The 23,851-nt window shown below is 33.1% G+C and overlaps 1 protein-coding gene across 3 annotated transcripts; it reads left to right on the top strand.

The window, feature by feature from the left end:
* Positions 1-252: 252 nt before the first annotated feature.
* On the top strand, positions 253-19,577 carry LOC134698984 (plasmolipin-like). Of its 3 annotated transcripts, none has more exons than XM_063560672.1 (5): positions 256-412; positions 15,230-15,412; positions 15,612-15,782; positions 16,395-16,502; positions 19,414-19,577. In XM_063560672.1, the coding sequence occupies exons 2-5, from the start codon at positions 15,263-15,265 to the stop codon at positions 19,555-19,557; spliced, it is 573 nt and encodes a 190-aa protein (XP_063416742.1). In that variant the 5' UTR covers positions 256-412; positions 15,230-15,262; the 3' UTR covers positions 19,558-19,577. The 3 variants fall into 3 exon arrangements, with proteins under 3 accessions (XP_063416740.1, XP_063416742.1, XP_063416741.1); XM_063560671.1 differs by lacking the exon at positions 256-412 and adding an exon at positions 11,803-11,929; XM_063560670.1 differs by lacking the exons at positions 15,230-15,412; positions 15,612-15,782; positions 16,395-16,502; positions 19,414-19,577 and adding an exon at positions 7,249-9,092 and having other exon boundaries at positions 253-412.
* Positions 19,578-23,851: the final 4,274 nt, after the last annotated feature.

The following is a 23,851-nucleotide window of genomic DNA, read 5'->3' as shown; positions in this document are numbered from 1 at the left end:
GAAACTCCAGCTTGGGCGATCTGGTAGGGATATTCCGGCTCAGATCACACCGGGTAGAACAAAGGAGCTGGGATGTAAATTTACAGAATTTAAAGTTTTTGTTTAATCCTCAGATATTGTATCTGTCCGAGGAAAAGAGGCAATAACAAAAGGAAACAACAATAGTTTTAAACAAATAAGACTCCTCAGTGATACAAAGGCGAGAGGGATAAATTAAATACGAGGTTGAACCTTGAAATATAATATAGGGAATCACTGAAGCATTACTTTAGCGGCCTCCCTCGTATATATTAAAAACAGCATAATAGTGTTAATCCATTATACATTGAAAGGACTTTGTTAACACAACTATCACGTGACAATAACACAAACACAGATATAATTGTGGATTTGGATGGCCAGCTGAGTAAATGTAAGTTAGGAATGAGTATATTATCATGTTGTTTTTTTGTTCTGAAACTAGGCAAATTGTTCACAACCTATATATGCATATCCATATTGATATTTAAGTCTCATAAAAGTCTTAGCCTAGGTAAATTATGCAAAAGTCAAGTTTAACCAATAAGAGAAAATGGCTGTGCTCACAATGCGAAAATTACTCGCATAACAGACAACCTTTGAAGTTAAAGATGTTTTAAGGCCTAGCATTCAGGTAGAATGACTGCATTTAGAGTGACTGCATAGATGGACTGTCACCTGGGGGACAAAGAAAAGACGGTCCACATAGTTGCAAGAGTTATTTAGCGTTTGAAGAGTTCCGGGCGTTGGATTTAACGTACAAATTCTTACCACATGTAGCTGCGTATATATATATATAGCCCATGCAGCCAAACATTTTACAAGCGATTAAGGTTCACCATGATAAATGGACACAAAATGTATTTACGACTTAAACTACTCGGAGTACAGACTCACTTGTAATTTGAAAAGTTTTGAACATCCACTATATATATAAAGCTTAAATGCACTTTGTGTTTCAGAAAGATGAGAGATGCCTGTGTCAGTCGTAATTTCCAAACTCCCACCTTTATGCTAGTCCTTTCATTTGCAGATCCTACTTATGAAATTCATTATGACTCCGTTTGAACGAAGAAAACATCATATTTATGTAAAGTTTCTCCTTAATCTTCAATCGTTCTTTTTTTGTCTCGCTCGCGTAATAAACCACAAGTGTAAGTAATTGGGATAACAAACTGGTGGCGGCGGGAATAGGAAAAGAATTAAGTAGTATGACTGCCAATGAAACAACTTTCCACCAGAGACCAAATGCCATCGCCCAATGCACCACCAAATTTGGACAGAGCTGTAACAACATAACATATGAACAAACTATATAAAAAAAACATTTATTAAAATATCGAATCGATACAAAGAAGAAAACCATGTAACAAAACCACAGACCTAACTTGGCTGGGTATTTAAAGTACATCCCCACAACAAACAAAAAAAATACATGCACTTATTACAGATCTGAAAGTACTGCAGACAGGTATTTTAAATCCAATAACAACTTTTAAAACAAATCATGTTTTAAGACGAAAATATCAATTGGTACACTTCCACCATCCAATGGATTAGTGAAATCACCATAAAACCAGCCAGAGAAAAAAATGACATTGTGCAATTCCTAAGATACACAGTTTTGTATTTCAGATAATGTATGACCTGAATGCCAAAAACCTTTTATAAAGATGCCTTATCGTATTACAAAGTTTCTGTCTTTCGTATATTCACAGTCGGCATTGGCCTTTTTTTTATGGTTCAGCGACTGCTTAAAAATGTAGATATATTTTTCTCATTTCTTACATTTATACCCTACCTAGGGGCATTATGTTTTTCGGTCTTTGCATCCGTATTTTTTTGTTCGTCCGTCCGTTCGTCAGCCTGTCCCGATTCAGGTTAAATTTTTCGGTCAAGGTAGTTTTTGATGCATTTGGAGTACAAGATTTCAACTTATATTCCCTATGGTAGGATCTTTATAATTTAAATGTCAAATTAGAGTTTGACCTAAATTTCACGGTCCACTTAACATAGAAAATGACAGCGCGAGTGGGCATCCATGTACTATGGACACATTCTTGTTATAAATTCATTGTAATTGAATATATGTGCTTAATAGGATCCTCAGAAAATATAAGCGGAAAGTCAACTGTATATATATTTATAGCTGACTATGCGGTATGGGTTTTGCTCGTTGTTGAAGGCCGTATGGTGACCTATAGCTGTCTCTTGTGGACAGTTGTCTCATTGGAAATCATACCACATCTTCTTTTTATATGTATGTTGTGTATGGAATGACCGGAGGGTGTACCTGCCTGTGTGACGTTTCATTTGACCCAACTTTATTTACTAGTATATAATAACATGATTCGTTTGTCAATATTGTTTTTTGGTGTTTTTTTGTCGAGCCTTCAACTTTTGTTGCAGAAAGCTCGACAAAGGGATAGTGATCCGGCGGCGGCGGCGGCGGCGTTGGCTCACTTCTTTAAAGCTTTATATTTTAGAAGGTAGAAGACCTGGATGCTTCATACTTTGTATATAGATGCCTCATGTTAAGAACTTTCCGTCAGTCACATGTCCAATGTCCTTGACCTTATTTTCATGGTTCAGTGACTACTTGAAAAAAAAGTTGATACTTTTTGTAATGTTAATTTCTCTCTTATTATAAGTAATTGGATAACTATATTTGGTATGTGCGTACCTTGCAAGGTCCTCATTTCCCCGTCAAATAGTTTTCCCTTGACCTCGACCTCATTTCATGGATCAGTGAACAAGGTTAAGTTTTTGTGGTCAACTCCATATCTCAGATACTATAAGCAATAGGTCTAGTATATTCGGTGTATGGAAGGACTGTTACGTGTACATGTCCAACTGGCAGGTGTCATTTGACCTTGACCTCATTTTCATGGTTCAGTGGTTATAGTTAATTTTTGTGTTTTGGTCTGTTTTTCTTATACTTTATGCAATAGGTCTACTATATTTGGTGTATGGAATGATCATAAGGTGTACATGTCTAACTGACAGGTGTCATCTGACCTTGACCTCATTTTCATGGTTCAATGGTCAAAGTTAAGTTTTTGAGTTTTGGTCTATTTTTCTAATACTTTATGCATTAGGTCAACTATATTTGGTGTATGGAAATAATTTATGATCTATATGTCTGTAACGCAGGTTTTATTTGACCTTGACCTCATTTTCACGGTCCACTGCTCAGTGTTAAGTGTTTGTGTTTTGGTCTGTTTTTCTTAATTTATAATCAATAAGTCAAATATATTTGTTGTATTGAAGAATTGTTAGCTGTACATGTCTGCCTGGCATGATTCATCTGACCTTGATCTCATTTTCATGGTTCATTGATTAATGTTTCGTTTTCTTGGTTAATGTAGAGTTTATGTGACAGTTGTTATAAAGCTTTATATTTAGGTCTATCAATATAATATCAATGATTAGTAAAGGAGGCGAGACATTTCAGCATGTGCACTCTTGTTTTTAAATGGATTTAACAATTACAGGTCAACTATATTTGGTGCTTACATGCATATGGTGTAAATGTCTGTATATTTCAAAGTATATAGATTTTAAATTTCGCGTTGTTCCTGTTCTAAGTACATGTGTATAAGCAATAGGGCAACTGTATGTTTTTGTATGATGTATATAAATAAACTCATCATAGATGTATGCGTCTTAAGCTTTATGGTAGGGTTTATCTGACTTTGATATAACTTTCAAGGTGAACCACCTCGGTAATCTCGTGGTAGCGTGTTTGCCTTGAATGCGAGAGTTCATGAGGCAATGGTACTTGCTGTTTCTTCGATACGCCCCCGGAAATAAGGAAAGCAATTGAAGATAGGTCGGCTCAGAATCAGAATAATGCGTCCAGAAATGGTGGCGTGTCTTTCTGCGGACTCCTAGTGTTACTAAGTGAGACGCAGTACTGAAACTTTAAGAAATCCGGTTCAGCATGTCGGTTTTTTTCAATTTGAAAGCCGCTAGTTTTCGCCGTGATTTGCATTGTATTTGCTTCGGGACGTTGAACACAGATAGCCATTCATCAATTCATTAATCATTTAAATGGTTCATCGGCCGAAGTTAAGTTTTCATGGTAAATTATATTTTTAGCTCACCTGGCCCTAAGGGCCAAGTGAGCTTTTCTCATCACTTGGCGTCCGTCGTCCGTCGTCGTCTGTCGTCGTTAACTTTTACAAAAATTTTCTTCTCTGAAACTACTGGGCCAAATTTAAAAAAACTTGGCCACAATCATCATTGGGGTATCTAGTTTAAAAATTGTGCCCGGTGACCAAGCCAACTAACCAAGATGGCCGCCATGGCCAAACATAGAACATAGGGTAAAATGTAGATTTTGGCTTATATTTCCTAAACCAAAGCATTTAGGGTAAATCTGACATATCGAATTGTTTATCTATCTGCTCTGAAATTGTCAGATGAATCGGAGAACCCGTTGTTGGGTTGCTGCCCCTAAATTGGTAATTTTAAGGAGATGTTGCCATTTTTGGTTATTATCTTGAATAATATTATAGATAGAGGTAAACTGTGAACAGCAATAATGTTCAGTAAAGTAAGATCTACAAATAAGTCAACATGCTCAAAATGGTCAATTGACCCCTTAAGGAGTAATTGCTCTTTACAGTCAATTTTCAATAATTTTTTGTAAATTTTAATAATTTTTTACAAAAAAATTCTCCTCTGAAACTTCTGAGTCGTTTATCCAAACATGTACACAATCATCATTAGGGTATTTTATTTAAAAATGTGTTCTTTGAATCGGCCAGCCAACCAAGATGGCCTCCATGGCTAAAAATAGAACATGGGGGTTAAATATAGATTTTGGCTTATAACGCGGAAACCAAAGCATTTAGAGCAAATCTGACCGAGTAAAAATTGTTCAGCAAGTCAAGATCTATCTGCCCTGAAATTTTAAAATGAATCAGACATCCGTTGTTGTGTTGCTACCTCTTTATTGGTAATTTTAAGGAAATTTTGCCAATTTTGATTATTATCTTGAATATAATTATAGAAAGAGATAAACTGTAAACAGCAATAATGTTCAGCAAAGTTAGATCTACAAATAAGTATAAAGCTGACAATGGTCAGTTGACCCTTATAGGAGTTAATGCTCTTTAAAGTAATTTTTTAACAATTTTCATAAACTTTGTAAATGTTTGTTAATTTTTACAAAATATTCTCCAGTCACTTCTGGGCCAAATTCATTATATTTAGAGATAATTTTAAGGAGCAAGATTGTACAGTAAAGTAAGATCTACATACACATCACTAACACCAAAACACAATTATGTCATGAATCTATCTGTGTTGTTAGTCTAATATGCACATAGACCAAGATGAGCGACACAGGCTCTTTAGAGCCTCTAGTTTGATACTATCATCAATATGTGAAATTTATTTTGTGCATGGAGTGAGTGTAATGTGTACATGTCTATCTGGCGTGTATCATATGACCTTGAACTCATTTTTCATGGTTAAATGGTCATACAAAGTTTTCCTGCTGAGCTTTGTGTCTTACTTACTAAGCACTAGACTTATAATAGGTTATTGTTATGTTTGACATTTATGTCTATCCGGGTTTAAATGAACTCGACCTGCGACGCTCGACATAAGTAAACAAGGTTATAATAATAAGTTTTTGTTGTCAAGTCCATATATCAGACACAATTAGCAATAGCTCTACTACATTTGGTGTATGGCATGATTGCTAGGTGTACATGTCCATCTGTCAGGTGTATTAATATGCATTTGACCTCATTTTCATGGTTCATTGGTGAAGTAAAGTTTTTGAGTTTTGGTCTTTTCATCTAACACTATATGCAAAAGGTCAGCTATGTTTGGTATATGGAAATATTTTATGATGTACATGTCAGTCTCGATATTTTTATTAACCGGATTTTTGTGACAAAAATTTTGGTTATTGATTTGGGGATGAACGGCGGTCGGTCGGTCGGGCGGTCGGTCGGTTGGTCGGTCGGTCGTGCAGGCGGGCGGCAATCAAATGTTGTCCGTGCATTAACTCATGAACCGTTCAACCAAAGCTTTTCAAATTTTAATATGTTGTTACTGACAACTAAATAAAGGTGAAGTTCAATAAGAGCGATTTTGACTTTTACCGTTCAGGAGTTATTGTTCTTGAAAGATCGTAAGATGTCGTTTCCAGTCATGTCCATGCATTTACGCATGAACTGTTCTACCAAAGCTTCCCAAATTTTAATATGTTGTAAGTGATGACAACATGGAGGTCAAGTTCAATAATGACGATTTTGACTTTTACCGTTCAGGAGTTATGGTACTTGAAAGATTGAAAAATGGTGTTTCCAGTCGTGTCCGTGCATTTTCTCATGAACCATTCAATAATGACGATTTTGACTTTTACCGTTCAGGAGTTATGGTTCTTGAAAGATCGTAAAATGGTGTTTCCATTCACGTTGTTGCATTTACTCATGAACAATTCAATCTGAGCTTTTCAAATTTTAATATGTTGATACTGATGACAAAATGGAAGTCTAATTTGATATTGACGATTTTCACTTTCACCAATCATCAGTAATGGTTCTTGTGATATTGCCAGGACACAAATAAATGTTAATAAATCCGGTTTGCTGTCGTTGTGACAGCCTCTTGTTTGACATTGACCTGGTTTTCACGATTAATTGCTCAGTGTTCCCTTTTTTGTGTTTTGTTTTCCTAAAACTATAATCAATAGGTCGACTATTTTTTTTAATGGAAGGATTGTAAGGTGCATATGTCTGTCTGGTAGATATCATTTGACCTTGACCTCATTTTCATGGTTCATTGGTCAATAATTTTAAGTTTTCTGGTTTTAGTTTGTTTCTTAAAGATACAGTACTATAAGCAAAAGGGCAACTATATTTAAAGTATATACATTGATTTTAAGGTGTTCATGTCTGTCTGGCATGGTTCATCTGACCTTGACCTCACTCTCATGGTTCATGGTCAATGTTTAGTTTTCTTGGTTAAGTCTATATACATTGTATATCTTAGAAAGTCAACTGTACGGAATATAGGTCAATTATATTTGTTATATTAAATGATTGTTAGGTGTATATGTTTATTTGACCTTCAAGTGACCTCATTTTCTTAGAAGTGTGGTATTCGTAATAAAACTTTATATTTAGGGCTACCAACATATCATCGATAAGCAGAAATTAGTAATTAATTAGTCAATGTTTGTTTATCTGATATTTTACTTTTTTTCAGATAAACTTATAAGTAAAGAACAGTAACTATAAATGACCAACTTGCTTCCAAAGAGTGATATATTCTGCGGACCATGCGAATCTCAGAATTTAACAAACGTAGCAGAGCTTTGGTGTCCTAACTGCAATGAAGGCTTATGTTCAAAATGTATGGAGTATCATAAAGTTTCAAAAGCATCCCGTATGCACAAAACTATAACAATAGAAAATTTTACGGCTCTTCCAGAATTTGTTCGCAACATAGATCATGTGTGTACGTCTCACGGTAGTGTCCTTGAACTTTATTGCAGTGTCCATGAGAAGGTATGTTGTATAGATTGCGTAAGTACCGAGCATTCCGAATGTCCTGGTATCACTTCATTGGCTAAAGTAGTTCGAGGGGTGAAGGAATCGGAATTTTACCATAGCGTTGTTAGTCATATAGAAGAGATTACAGAGTTTGGCATAAAACTTCAAAACAATCGTTATGAAAATTTAGCCAGGCTTCAGCAAGAGAAAGACTTTCTGTTTGAAAAAGTCAAATTAAAACGTACAGAAGTAACAACACACTTTGATAGATTAGAAAAACATCTGAAACAGCAGATAGCCTCAACCATAGCTCAACAATCTGAACACATTTATGAAGTTATTTCGCGTCTTCAAAAAAAAGAAAGTGCACTGAAAGAATATCAAAAACAAATTTCAACTATCAAAGAAAATGCCACTGATCTTCAAGTGTTCTGGGGACTAACAAAGATAGAAAGTAATGTCGCGGGTGAGGAAGCAAACTTTGAATATCTGACAGAAGAATCTGTTATGAAGGAGGCCAGTGTTAAAATGAGGTTTACTCAAAAATTCGAACGACTTATAAATAGTATGAAACGTATGGGAAATATAGAAATTAACATAAAAAATTCAGACATACATTTTTCCAGAACAAAATCTCAACTCGCAAAAAAACTATTAGATATTCAACCAGGTATAGAAAATATCAAACTAACTTTTGTAACAAAATTCCAGCTTCCATTTGATGTCGATATCAATATTTGTTGTTGCGCAATACTGCCAGATGAACGAGTAGTCATGGCAAACAACAACTCAAGCGCTGACAGAGGAGGTATGCATATTTTAAGTGAAAATGGAGAGTATCAGTTCCGGGTTGTATGTTCTTCTTCTCCATTTGGGCTAGCAGTCATAAATAAGTCCGATATTGCAGTATCGTTTTATAAAGAACGATCCATTAAAATATACGATTTAGAAAATTTCAATGTCAAGCACGTGCTGTTAGAAGGTCACTATTTCTTTGGATTATCCGTCGAATCAGATTGTTTGGTTTCTGCTGTTAGAGATGTAGGTATTTACTTCATTAGCTGTACCTCTGGAAAGATTTTGAAAACTATCCCATGCGATACGAAAAATTTAACATATGTGCATTTAATGGGAGAGAATGCATTTGTTTCCGATTATGAAAAGAACATTCTTTATTGTCGAAATAAGGATGGAGAGACAGTATGGAAATATTCGTCCGATGCCATGAAGGGACCGAGAAACATGTGCACAGATACTGTTGGAAACATATTCGTTGCCACCTTCGAGTCACACAGCATAATTGCCATCTCTCCTGATGGAAAGACTTACAAAAAGCTACTGGGATTCGAAGACGGCTTTAAATTTCCAAAAGCTCTACACTTTAGTGCAAATACATCTTCATTAGTAGTTGTTTCTCAATTGGGATCTGCATTTAAATATCACCTTTCTTATGTCTAGAATGTATTGGATTGGTTGTTTCGTGTACGACTCTGCAGTGTTGGATAGTGAGGAATTGACCAAATAAATGTCATAATAAAAACTGTTGAAAGAAGTCTCATAACCAAAACTGATCTTTTTATTGTACTTAAACGGATTCTAGATCAAAATGAAGTGTTTATATATTTGATTAGTGTATAACGCAAAAAAAGAAGTGTTTATTTGAGTAGTTTATAACGCCAATACGCATGAATTTGAAAATAATGAGATGTGGTATGATTGCCAATGAGACAACTATCCACTGGTCGTTAAGCTAGTATGTATCCACGTACGGCCTTCGGCAATGAGAAAATCTCGTATCGTGTTGTCGGTTATAAAAGACTCTGACATGAAAAATATGAAACAATTCAAACGATAAAAACTAACGACTTAATTTATAACAAAACAACTGTTAAAGACATTAATTAACATAACAACATGAAAAAACGACACCAACTGAGCTACATGCTCCATACTCGGGACACGAACTTAAATTAAGAATGTGGCAGGGTTAAATATGTTTGTAAGAGCTCAACCATAGCCTGTCAAAATTTAAAGCAAATTCGTGTCAACCAAACAAAACCACAACCAAAGTGATGAGTCTAACTGAAACTCCCTAGCTTAAGTGGCAATGTATTGCTTTCGAGGCTCAAGCTCATATTCGAAACTTGGAAATCCAAGATATACTTAGATAAATGAAATTCTCATTCTTTTTTCGCATTCGTTCTTCGAGTAATAAAATAGCTGATTTAACGTGTAGACGCAAAATAAAAATCCACATTTAGTAAGATATTAATACTAAATTATTAACTGAAAATAGCAGTAGAGAAATCGTTATAGGTATAAGAATTAACTTTCTTGTAATAAAAGCTATACAAGTCTTTGCAAATGTCAAGTTGGCAATTCTCTAATATCTTTCATTGATAGAACACCAAGAAGCTAAAGCGGCAGAAGTAGAAAACCCTTTTAATGAATGGGCTTTAAAATGTCAATGTTTATTCCGGTCATATGGAGAATTGTCTTTAAATATGTATTCTCTTAATGACACATTTTTCGCAGCGCATACTAGTAATGTTTGATTATACATTTATGGTATTAAAATCATTATGAAATTCAAAAATTCATCTTTGAGATCTATAATTGTTAGAGAATGCTCAGTTTGGGTAACTTTTAAAGTAATTTATAAATTTTAATAAGCCACAAAATGGTCCGATAGTTTAAAATTAAGCACAGCCCTTGAAATTCCAAGAAAATGTTGGAAATTAAATGATCACTGCTCAAAATCTTTATAAGCCACAAAATGGTCCGATAGTTTAAAATTAAACACAGGCCTTGAAATTCCAAGAAAATGTTGGAAATTAAATGATCATACACTAATCCAACTCCTCTCAAGGAATTATACGCAACCATACGGTCTTCAAAAATGAGAAAACCTCATACCGTATAGTCGGCTATGAAAGGTCCCCATATGAAAATATAAAACAATACTATAGAGAGAACTTACGGACTAATTATAACAAAACAAATAAAATAACCAGTATGACAGACATTAAACAACGACAACCAGTGAACTACAGTCTCCTGACTTAGGACAAGCACATACAGAATAGGACAGGATTTACGATGTTTCTGGGCGTTCAACAGCCCTTAACCTGGGACGGTGGTCAAACAGCACAACATAAGAACACAACTTATTAATCTAGGAAATACTAATGACATCTTGGTATAATCAGCAAACATATTCTCTTGTCTAAACCAAAAAAAAAAATGGCAAATCAACATTGCATATTGGTTTGTATTCATCTTTTAAGTACTGTCTAAGAGCTGAACTTATTAGCTGTGCCAGAGCCGGAAAATCTTTGTCTGATAGACGAATAGAGTCCGTCAATAATGATCTTGTAGTGCCAAGATCTGATGGCTCATTCTTACAACAACTGCATGATATTCATAGTGTTTGTACAGATCATGCAAAATGGCGTAATTTTTTATTCATATCTCCTTGTATATAAATACACAATACCGTACTTGGAATTAGAACTAGAATTACATAATGCGAGTTATACAGACGGTTGTCCTATTAAATATTTCTCCGTTTTAAAAAGAAAAATCAATTACTTACCGAAAATACATCTTTCGTTCTTACAAATGCAAACACATGTCTGAAATTTTCCCACAATACATCTCATTTACAAAAGAAAATAACTCAAGTCCACATAAGAAACGTTTTTTTTCTTTCTATTAGCACTTTCAATAGACCAAGACTCCATTCAACACAAATATTGGTTGTATTGTTTCAATTTCATGCCTAATCCATTGAACAATAAATATAAGGTGCAGCAGAGCTCCATGGATTTTTTTTATTCCAAGAATCAATTGGTGAAATTAAGACAATTCATAAATTTAATGAAGAAAACTTTCGGAATTTGGAACTATAATTCTCCTCCTTAATTATGCCTTTGTCTTGGCTGCTTTACGTTTTGTTGTATATACTTATACATGTTATTGATTCATTTAGATATTTTCCTAAAATTTTATATCTGATTATCTTTTTGTATATAAAGCCGGTTGTCCTGTTCTTCAGATCTTTCGAATGAATAAATGTTTATTATATAAGATCATGACATTATTTATATGGAAATGAGTTCAAAATGTGTCAATTAACTGATTTTGAATTTAGGATCGGCCGGATGTATAAAATAATAACTTTAATTCATTCATTCAAACTTAGACGAGGAAGTGACAAACGAATTGTTTCCTCCTATTAAAAAATAAAATATTTTAAATTACTTTTACTCTGCAATTTATAACTATTTTCAATAAGTACACAGATCACCCCAAAAAGTAGAAAGTTGTACTTTTAGTAGTTTGGTTTTTTTCACGCCATACACATCGATTTAAAGTTGTCTCAATTCTTCAAGGTAAGTAAATAATTATTCATCTTTAAAAAAAACAACTAATACCGTATATACAATCATTTTGGTTGTCAAAAATCTTCAATTCATTGATACTTATAAACTAAGAAAAAAATAAACTAAGAAAAAATAAACATCAGGAGTTATCGGAACTCAACATCGCTGTATAAATCAAAAGTTTCATTTCTAACAAAATTGTGAAAAGCGTTTATGCAAAAATCTGAGACCACATCCGCGCCAGAAATGACAAAACAATTACTTTTTTTTTGTTATTCGATCCATTGCATAGTTGATCGGTGTATGAAACGACTATCTCAACACTCTTGCCAATCATATTTTAGCTTTCTGATGAGGGAGCCCTTTTTAACTAATTTTTGTCGAGCCTGCAACTTTTGTTGCAGAAAGCTCGACATAGGGATAGTGATCCGGCGGCGGCGTTAGCTAACTTCTTAAAAGGTTTATATTTTTGAAGGTGTCATTTGACCTTGGCCTCATTTTCACGGTTCATTGCACAGTGTTAAGTTTTTGTGTTTTGGTCTATTTTTCTTAAACTATAAGTAATAGGTCAACTATATTTGTTGTATGGAAGCTTTGTTATTTGTACATGTCTGGATGGCATGGTTTATCTGACCTTGACCTCATTTTCATGGTTCATGGTCTTTGTTTAGCTATCTTGGTTAATGTTAAGTTTATGTGACAGTTGTAATAAAGTTTTATACTTAGGACTATCAACATAATCTCAATTACTAGTAAAGAAGGCGAGACATTTCAGTGTGTGCACTCTTGTTACAGTAGTGTTGTGCTGTTAAACCACTGTCGTCACATGTTACGGATGGGTTTGAGTTGGAAATTATAATTATATTAAGAAAAACTGTAAACGTCTGCAAAATAATCATCAAGACAATTGTCACAAATATGTCAACATAGCAGAAACTGTCAGTCTATTCCTTATTGCTCTTCAGTGACATATACCTTTTTACTGTTTGGTCAAAAAATATACAGACGTTACCGAGAAACTTTTTACGGAGAAAAAATGAAAACTAAAAGAAGAGCTTTTACAAATTCCCATGAAACTTTAAAACACTGTTATAAAATTGACGGAACTCATATCGATTTGGTTTAATGGTTCCAATAATAAGGCAACTCTGTAAAATATATTTTTTATGGTTGTTTACAATTGTATCCATTTTCATTTTGACTTAAAGAATCGAATCTTTAAACCTAAGTAACTTGCAAGAGTGACTTGTATAAACATTCTGAAATTAACCGTTTTTAGACCGCCTCTGTAGTATATTCTTGACATAGAAGATCCCACTTTAGCTTGCCAGGCTTAACTTTCTAAATGAATGAATAAATTGTTCGATAAAGTTGACGTATAATTTTATCATCTGGACTTGAGATGGACAAGAACAGATGATTAAATTTTGATATAAATAGAGACTTTATAATTGTTATTTTACTTAAAGGGGTAAGTGACTGTTTTTACCATTTTTGTAGTATATTTTCTATTTCTTGTATTCGAGGAGCATAACTTAGATTTTAAATTAACATTGTGTCTAAACCAACATAAAAAGTGATACCCATAGAAAGCAAACTTTTAGATCAATACTCATTTACGAGCATGACTCACAGGCGGAAACCCAGTTGAAATAGAACAAAAGAATCGAAGCTCTTTGTTAGAGAAGGCGATAAATGCTTACTGTAATGTTTACTATAGTAACAAAAAATTTAAAAGTTAATAGAAACAAATACAATGACACTTTTCTTCTCAATTACGAAGTGATTTATTTTAAAAACACTATTTGTATAAGTTTTCAATTTGTCTATTACATAGTTAAGCAGAACAATTGAATATCAAGTCGACGACATGGGTATATATCAAGTTGGATGTAGAAAATGAATAATTTGTTTTTAACATTTATTTATGCCATAGCATGTTTCATTATCACAAGGACCCCAACTCCTAAACGGTGAATGTGAAAATCGTCAATACTTAACTTGACCTTCATTTTGTCATCAGTAACAATATATTGAATTTTGAAAAGCTTTAGTTAATCTGTTCATAAGTTACAGCAAGGACACGAATGAAACACCATTTTTTAATCTTTCAAGAACCAAACATCTTGAACGGTGAAAGTAAAAATCTTAAATATCAAACTCGACCTCCATTTTTTCATCAGTAACAGCACATCAAACTTTGAAAAGACTTGGTTGAACGGTTTATGAGTAAATGCACGTACACGAGTGGTCTGGACCAACCATTTCTTAATATGTTAAGGTTGAAGTCTTGTAATTGACTGCACCATAGGCGTACATGCTTACATGCAAAACAGCTGATCTTTGAAAATAAAAAAATAAAAAATGCTACATAGAAACAAAATTTTCATATTCTTATCATGCATGTTCTTATGTGAAAGTGTGATTTAATCGAAAAAAAGTGGGTTATGCCACGAAGAATAAAACTTTTGAGTTATGTAACCCTAAAGTCAACATTTTTTTTCTACTTTCTGTTTGCTGTTTTTACTAGGCTGCACCACTTCAAGTAAACATGATATCCTTTCACTTTCCTGGATTGATATACTGGTACCCTAAAGATGCAAGATTTTTTTTTAAATCTATATATATATATATGTTTCAATTCAGTATAAACGAGGGGGAGGACAGGGGTAAGGGAGACAGGGAGAAAGGGGTAGGAGAAAGGAGAAAGGGGGTGGGAGAAAGGAGAAAGGGGGTAGGAGAAAGGAGAGGATGGCTGGGAGAAAGGAGAAAAAATTGGAGAAAAAAATAAAATATGAAAAAATAAATATCTCTCTTTTTTTCGGTAAATTAAAAAAAATAAAATAAGGAGAAGAGGGGTAGGAGAAAGGAGAAGAGGGGTGGGAGAAGGGAGAAGGGTATCCCCCTGTCCTCCCCCTCATAGACCTATAATCAAACAGAAAAACGGTTTATGTTTCCCTTCATGTTCATGCACCGGAAACTGAAGTTATAATACAAGACTGGTACCTTAAGAACCAAAACTCCTTAAAAGTAAAAGTGAAAATCCTAAGTACCGAATTTGACCTCCATTTTGTCATCAGTACCAACATATCAAAATTTGAAAAGGTTTGGTTAAATGGTTCATGAGTACTGCACGTACACTGATTTTCAGCCGCCCGCCCGCCCGGGTGCCCGCTTGTCGTACGTCTCCAACATTTATATCTTCTTTTTTATATTTACATCCGGTTAAAAACTATGATAACTCGATCATAAATCTCTAATCAGTAAAAGTTAAATAAATTATGTGTTGTCTATAATTGTTTCTTTCAGAATTAAATTCCTGTTTACGAGTGTGGCAGGAAAATGATTTACCATATGCCGGTAATTACCACCGTTAGTACTCACCAGACAACAAACACAACTACTGAACAAAATTCGAATGCCACTGCTAATGTAGAACTGGATAAAGTTTTCATGAAGTCTACAGATTCTATTCTTAAAATAGCTGAGTTGGTAAGATGTACTTGAGAGAAAGTTATACCTCTATCAGTTAGGCGTCAATCATTCTACTCTGTTAAAGGGTGCGGGGTTATGCTGTTTTGTAATTAGGTTTGTTGATAGATGTATTACTTGAAAAATATAGTTTTAGATGGAAAGTGAAACAAAATACAACTTTTTTCAATTAATCAATCAGTTTGAATATATGTTTCAGATCCTGAGTTTGATTGTATTCCTATGTATTACTTCCAATCCATGGCACAGCTACGTCGGAGGAGGTTGGGTACAATTCAACAGTATGTCCTGTATGATTACTGTTTTAATTCTTTGGCTCTTACTATTGTGCCGTGTCATTTATAAACTGCCAGGATTTTGGATGTTATATGTAAGTATTGACTTTAATAAGTGAAATTTATTTTTCTACATATTTACAGTTTCTGCTATTATAATAATCTTAGTTAAAACAGATTAAGAGTAACTGTAAATGACAAAAATGATCAGTAGGACAAGATTTACAAATAAGTGAATTGGCAGAAATCGTCAGCCGTATATGTCATTGCCATTAAAAGACGATTGATTTTTTTTTTAAATTTTCTCTCGAAAATATTGTATGTATTTTGGGCCTTGTTTTCCATATTCTAAAGACATTTGAATAACAAATTTTATCACCAGGACACTTGAAGATTTACAATTGAGTTAATAATGGCCGAACTCATCTGTTAAAGGGCCACGTTAAAGATGTATTGGCTTGAGGGATCAAAGTAGCACTGTTTCCATGGAAATGTTTTCTTATGGTATTGTATCAGTGTCATGCAATAATTGCGGGTAAGCGGTGAGCGATGCATGAGCCGCGCTTTTTTTCTCTATGTGGTGACTCTTGGACCTTTTTGCAAAATATGAGAAAACCGCAGCTATATTTATTTTTTCTTTGTTTAAAAGCTCCGGACGTGATGAAATTATGTAATACTTTTATTTTGTATCATTTCGTGTATTTCAGATCCTGATACACTATGTAGTATATCTCGTGCTCTATTTAATTTCGTTTCTGGTATGTGCCATACAAGCTGGCAAATATCAAGAAAATGGAGGATTAATAGCTTCAACAGTAAGTCCACATTTATATGTTCGTGTAATATATATCGGAATTTATTTTTTTATATTTTACGTGAAACTTTTTTTTATTATAGGCTACAGCTATCTTTTCTGTTACTTTTCATTCAGAGACGAATCTGACACATCCGGACAAATCATTTTTTTCTCCTGTGCATTGAAATAAAGGACACATATTTTAACGTTAGAGCTACATGTACATGTAATTTCCTTTAATTTATGTAAGAGTAAGACTTTGGTTGCCTTGTTTTCTTTGAATATTCCATACAATTGTAATTGACATAACGTCAAATTACATCTAAATATTGTATAATTCATGTTTAATTGTGCCCATCTATAATGTTTGCAGATGCCAATCTCAATAACAATGCTTGCGCTAACAGTTATACACACATTTTAGAAGCAAGCCAACAAAAGTCTTATCCTACAAGCATTAGGAAATTAGCTCTAACAATAATCTACCGCAATGTATGGTGAAGCTTCGCCAGTTACAAATTTTATAAAGACACTATTAGTTCGAGGAAAGTTTTATTCTTCCGACATATATAAAAAAACAAAGAATGCAGATATTGGTTTTGATGAGACATCAACCATAAAACAAGAAAAATCATCAAACAATCTTATAAAAATAATAGACAGACATAAAATCTATATATATTGAATAATAGGTCAAACTCTAAAGATTCCCGAAAAAATTTTGTAAATTGAGCAAAAACGAATAACTCTAAATTCTTCAAACATGACATAAAATTATGCTTACATATGATTGTAAGGTACACATGTCTGTCTGGAAGATTCGTATGACTTAACATTATTTTTATATTTTATGGTTCATTGTCAATGTCAGTAAGTTTTCAAGGTTTGGTGTATATCTCGGATACTATATATATGTTACAGGCATTTTCTAAATTTAGGCATTTTGTAAAATGACTGAATTTTCAGGCAATTTAGAAAATGCTTAACCTTGACAGGCATTATACAAAATGACTAAAAAAACCTAGTCATTTTGTAAAATGACTAAAATTTTGAAGCAAAATTCCACAAATTGCCTGTTGAGTTTCAGGCAATTTGTAGAAGGAGGATATCATTGAGATGCGTATGGCAAAATTTGACAAAAGCACAATATCTTGCAAAGAAAATAACCAATTGTTCAGTAGAACTAAGTTATTCTCCAAAAACCAGATCGAATATACGTACATGTACTCCCTCTGTATTTATGATACCAACTGTGAATTTATGATTATTTTTTCAAAATGGCAAAAAGACAAATTATTCTGTCAATAGAACAACATTTACAATCACATGTTTAGAAAATGTAGATTCAAAACAGTAAAGTGAAATATTTGAAGTAGAGAAAAGTTCGTTTTTAATTGACGGATTGCTGTTTTTTTTATACAAGATACTCTAATGATGATTGTGGCCAAGTTTGGTTAAATTTAACCTAGTAGTTCCATATGATATCATGCTCGTAAAAGTTAACAGACGAAGACGGAAGACAGTCGCCCAGATTAGAATAGCTCACTTGACTCCTTTGGCTAGGATAGCTAAAAATCGACGATGAAAAGAAAAATAACAGTGCATTGAGAGGAGAAGCGTTTCAAGAAAAAGAGGGATCACCCTTCATTGGCAGATCTGTTTGAGTCCGTCTAAAGCTATAAGTCAAAAGATGCGGATAAAATAGTTTGATTTTTTTGGGACCATATGAAAAAGAAGATATGCATTGGTGACGTGTGTGCTTATTGCAAAACCTTATGTTGCCTAACGTTAAGCGTTATATCAGTAAAGGTAATGAAAGAATTAAAAGTGTGATGATCCCGATTTTTCCTAATGTGGTCGGAATGCTAAATCAGATTTTACGCCAAACAATAAATTGCCCTAAAAAACAGGTGAAATATTGTGTACAGTTCTGTCGTGCAAACATTTTGAGAAATAAACAAAAATGTCAAGTTCTGTGCTTGTGTGAATTGTAGTCAACTGTGTTGACTTGAGTTATCAATGAGATATGCTCATAATTATAAATTAACTGTTAGCAAAACTTTGAATTTTTGAAAAACTAAGGCTCTTCTACCTCAGGAATAGATTACCTTAGCTGTATTTTGCAAAACTTTAAGGAATGTTTGGTCCTCAATGCTCTTCAACTTCGTACTTTATTTGGCTTTCGTTTTTTTTTTATTCGAGCGTCACTGATGAGTCTTTTGTAGACGAAACGCGCGTCTGGCGTAAATATAAAATGTTGGTCCTGGTATCTATGATGAGTTTATTTGTAATAATTCAGTAAAATGTATTCTGGATTATTTTTGATAAAAGCTCTTCTTTTTTAATTCAGTAATTATCATAAATAAAACAGCTCTGGTGTTCAAAGCTTTCAATTGTTTTTCTTAACATTTTATTAGATAAAATAATTTTAGGCATTTTGTAAAATGCCTTTCAATTTTTAGGCATTTTGTAAAATGCCTAGAAAATTTAGTCATTATGTATAATAATACTGAATCTTGCAGGCATTAAAGAAAATGCCTAAAGTTTTCAGGCATTTTACAAAATGCCTAAATTTAGAAAATGCCTGTAACATATATATATATATATATATAAGGAATAGGGTCACTGCATTTTTGGTGTATGGAATGAACATGTGTATATATCTGTCTGGCATGGTTCATCTGACCTTTAACTCATTTTATGGATTATTGATAATGTTAAGTGTATGTTTAACATAAATTTGATCATTTTAAGTAAAGCAAACAGAACATTTCAGTGAGTGCACACTTGTTATACCATAGATACGGATATCTTGGGTTATACATAGTGACGATAAAAACGTAGCTAAAGATAATTTAATTCATAATATAGTTATACAACTAAAAATTTAGTTGTGTTTCGTTTGTATTATTTTTGTTTGTTTGTTTTAGATTTTCTGCTTTATTGTATTAATTGTTTTGGCTGTCGATACGTTCTCCCAATTCCGTAGATGGCAGGAAAGTGGAGGTAAAATTACTGTGAGAACTACAACTAAAACAGAAACAACACATGAGACAGAAGCCGACTTCTTGTAGACTAAACAGGACATTCTTGATAGTACTATTAAAAATTCATGAAACTTGTTTCTGTGAAAAACGTTTCTACTTGTTTTTAAATTTGTTATTGTCTGTTTTCTTTGTTTTTTCTGTAGATGTCACAGAAAAGGAAATGTTTATCTAAATTTAAAATGAACAGCATCCTTTTATGTATAATGTAGTGCACAATCGCAAACGTGTTGATACTATTTATGTTTTGTTTTTATTTTGGACAAGTAAGTTTGTTCATTGATTTATACCTATCATGATAAGTACTTCAGCCACGTCATAGTGATGCTATTTCTTCGGCAGCACGTTGTGTATTTTTTTAATGATTGAAGCAATATAATTCAGAGGGACAAAGGCTCCATTATCGATCAGTTGTATTATTGTCTGGCATGTGTTCATTGTCCTCTACCTATTTTTCATGGTTCAATATAAACCTCATATCATGAACAGCCGTTTTTTAACATGTGGTTTTTGTCGAGCCTGCGACTTTTGTCGCAGAAAGCTCGACATAGGGATAGTGATCCGGCGGCGGCGGCGTTTAATAGCTAACTTCTTAAAAGCTTTATATTTTAGAAGTTGGGAGACCTGGATGCTTCATTCTTTGTATATGGATGCCTCATGTTACGAAGTTTCCGTCAGTCACATGTCCAATGTCCTTGACCTCATTTTCATGGTTCAGTGACTACTTGAAACAAAGTTAAGATTTTTTTTAATGTTAAATTCTCTCTTATAATAAGTAATAGGATAACTATATTTTATATGTGCGTACCTTGCAAGGTCCTCATGCTTGACAGACAGTTTTCACTTTACCTCGACCTCATTTCAAGGATCAGTGAACAAGGTTAAGTTTTGGTGGTCGTCCATATCTCAGATACTATAAGCAATAGGTCTAGTATATTCGGTGTATGGAAGGACTGTAAGGTGTCCAACTGGCAGGTGTTATCTGACCTTGACCCCATTTTCATGGTTCAGTGGTTATAGACTTATAGTTAAGTTTTTGTGATTTGTTTTTTTTCTTACACTGTATGCAATAGGTCAACTATATTTGGTGTATGGAATTATTGTAAGGTGAACATGTCTAGCTGGCAGGTGTTATTTGACCTTGGCCTCATTTTCACGGTTCATTGCACAGTGTTAAGTTTTTGTGTTTTGGTCTGTTTTTCTTAAACTATAAGCAATAGATCAACTATATTTGTTGTATGGAAGAATTGTTAGCTGTACATGCCTGCCTGGCATGATTCATCTGACCGTGACCTCATATTCATGGTCCATTGGTCAATGTTTAGTTTTCTTGGTTAATGTGAAGTTTATGTGACAGTTGTAATAAAGCTTTATATTTTGGACTATCAACATAATATCAATGATTAGTAAAGAAGCAAGACATTTCAGCGTGTGCACTCTTGTTCATATCACACAGACTTTTGTTATTCAATTCTCGTTAAAAACTCCAATACTTCATAATTTTTTGTCTGTGTGGTCAAACTTGAGTAAACAAGTCAACTAAATCCACGATTTCTAGTAGTATGTTAGTGTCTAAACAGTGAGGCCACTAAAAAGATCATAAAAGAACAAAATTGAATGAACCAAACCTTTTTCAACTGATTTTTATAGTTTATTCTCATGCTGTGCTGTTACATCACTGTCCAACGTTAGTAGATAGTTTGGCACCCACACAGATATTTGACCATCCCTTAACATTCTGTGCTTTTCCCAAGTCAGGAATATGTAATGCTGTGGTTGTTAATTTTGCTGTATATCATATATGTTTTTGTTTATCTTTAGTTTTTACATTAATCTGGCTGTTTGGATTGTTTGACATAATTGGTGTTGTCAGAGCATTTTATAGCTTACTTTGTGGTATAATTTTTTCTAATTGTTGAAGGATTTTCATTGACTAAATTGTTAAATTATGTACTTTGGTCTCTGGTGGAAAGTTGTCTCATTGGCAATATTTCAATACTATTATTTGTCTGTTTGTCTTTTTCTTTTTTAGCCATGGCCTTGTCAGTTTATTTTCAATCTATGAGTTTGACAGTCCCTTTGGTATTGTTCTCCCCCTTCTTTATCAGTCAAAGAGTAACAACTCCAAATAGATTTTGTCTTTGGTTCTAATAAAACTTTTGTATATGCATGTATATACTACAAGAGAAGTTAGCATGTGTGAGATCGCTCACCATGCAATTTATGACATATATATATTTCAAAGGAAGATAATTTCTATCAAAATAGTTTTAAATTGCTGCTTATTTTCTAAAATCATTAAAGAATTATTAATATGATACTTTGATATTCAATTTGTATTTAAATCTTACAAGAAAGGTAGGCTCCACCAAAGGACATAAATTTGCATTTTAGAAACAACATAACCATTTTCTTCATAACCTGCTCTATAAAAATCTAATTTAATGTAACAAATGGGACCATTAATGGGCCAGCCTTAAAAAGAATAAAACAACGAACAAAAAGAACATTTATTTGTAGTTATAAACTGCATCAATATAAACAACCTTACTTTTATTTTTAAATCCACCATTATCAAGTACAAGATATGTGAATTTATGTACCAAACAGTACTGAATACCATTAGTCTTTACAGAAATGGATAACAAAAAGAATTCTCAAAACACTTTCAGAAAATACCCTAAAACTAAGCATGCTATTTTCTAAACATCATGGAAAAAAAATAATATAAGCAAGCATTTTTATTAGTTCTATTGTCAGAGACAGAAATAGTTTTTCTTATATTTCCTTTTGTTTAAAAAAAATTAATAGATAAAAAATTTCAGATTTTCGTTTAAACTTTGGGGAACAAGAAATCATAAATGGTTCTCATCTCCTTCGTTCTAACTTTAAGACATTTATCTTCATGTACATGTATATCTTTAAGCAATTGACAGCATAATAACATCAGCACTTAGTTTATATAACATCCCATAATTCTATAAAACTACTTCTAGTTCTACAAATCAAAGAGCTGAATAGCTCTGAGGGGAAAGACGGCCCATGTTTCTATTTTATTTTGTTTTTGGAAAGGGGGGTATCTTTTGATAGTTTTCATATGAAGAATGAAAAAGAGAACAGCTAGAACATGTAGAAAGGTTGACAATATTGAAATCAATTGTTGTTTATGTAATTTCATTTCCTTAGTTTAGGATTCAATTTGGACCAATGGAAGAGATCTGCATCTTCTAAATCTAAACATTTGATTAAAGTTGATAGCTAATTATCTAAAACTCAACTGAATTCTGTCATTTCACAACAACTACAATATTTTTTGAAATCTTGATTGTGTACCACTGAAATGCAGGCTAGGGCCATTTTTCATTTTTTTGTGACAGTACTCTTGGATTTTTAAATATTTTTTTTAGAAAGTGTGGACTGAAAAATCTATTCAGTTTTAATTTCCATTGTTAAAGTTCCGAGTCACAACTCTCATCACAGGGAAACAGGTACTAATAAAAAAAAAAACAATATGAGTGATGTAAACTGTGTGAAGCTTGTTTCCAAATCTTAATTTTGAAATATTTGTAAATAATAAATATGTTTAAACTACAAAATGCATTTTTTTATTATTTGTTTTTTACCATTACAATGATTATGTAGGTACACAAAAATTTTGTTTTAATAGAAGACTACTAATCCAATGAAATGTCACATTTGAAGTGTTTAAATACATTAACTTTTATTTTAGTGGATAATTACTCATCAATTGATGTGCTCCTGATTTGGAGGAAGATTCTCAGAATTTTTACAGAAAAAAGTGGTCTCACAAATTAGAGACAAGAAGAATTTTAGCGACAAGAAGAATATTTTTTTCTTGTCGCTAAATTGTCTTCTTGTCGCTTCTTGACGCTTGTTGTCTCTAATTGGTGAGATCCGAAAAAAAAAGTAATAAAATCGTTTCTTTCCCCTGTCTCATGTAACCCCACGATCTTTGTTCATTTGAAATCATTTGAAAGTTGTTGACCTACAAATTAAAGTATTGCATGTTGATGTTTAAATCATCTACAGTAAACAATATTATGTTTAGATTTAACAAATACAAATTTGTAATTAGTGCACGATCTCTAAGAATGATTTAAATAACCAGTGAACTGGTGAAGGCTATCCCTGCTTCTTCCAAGAATGACGTCACTATAAAATACAATGTAGGTTGGATATATTTAGAATATCTCGTCATACTGATTTTTCCGGATTGTAAAATAAACGTAAATAGTGTAAAGGAGTGTTCAAGATACGATAATTTCGTGTGAAACAGAAGGGAAATGTGTAAAAAAGTGTTTAA

The sequence above is a fragment of the Mytilus trossulus genome, unplaced genomic scaffold (genome assembly GCF_036588685.1).
Source record: "Mytilus trossulus isolate FHL-02 unplaced genomic scaffold, PNRI_Mtr1.1.1.hap1 h1tg000024l__unscaffolded, whole genome shotgun sequence".
Lineage (NCBI taxonomy): Eukaryota > Metazoa > Mollusca > Bivalvia > Mytilida > Mytilidae > Mytilus > Mytilus trossulus.
Note: the sequence above shows the minus strand (reverse complement) of the source record. Positions and strands in the feature narration are given on the sequence as shown.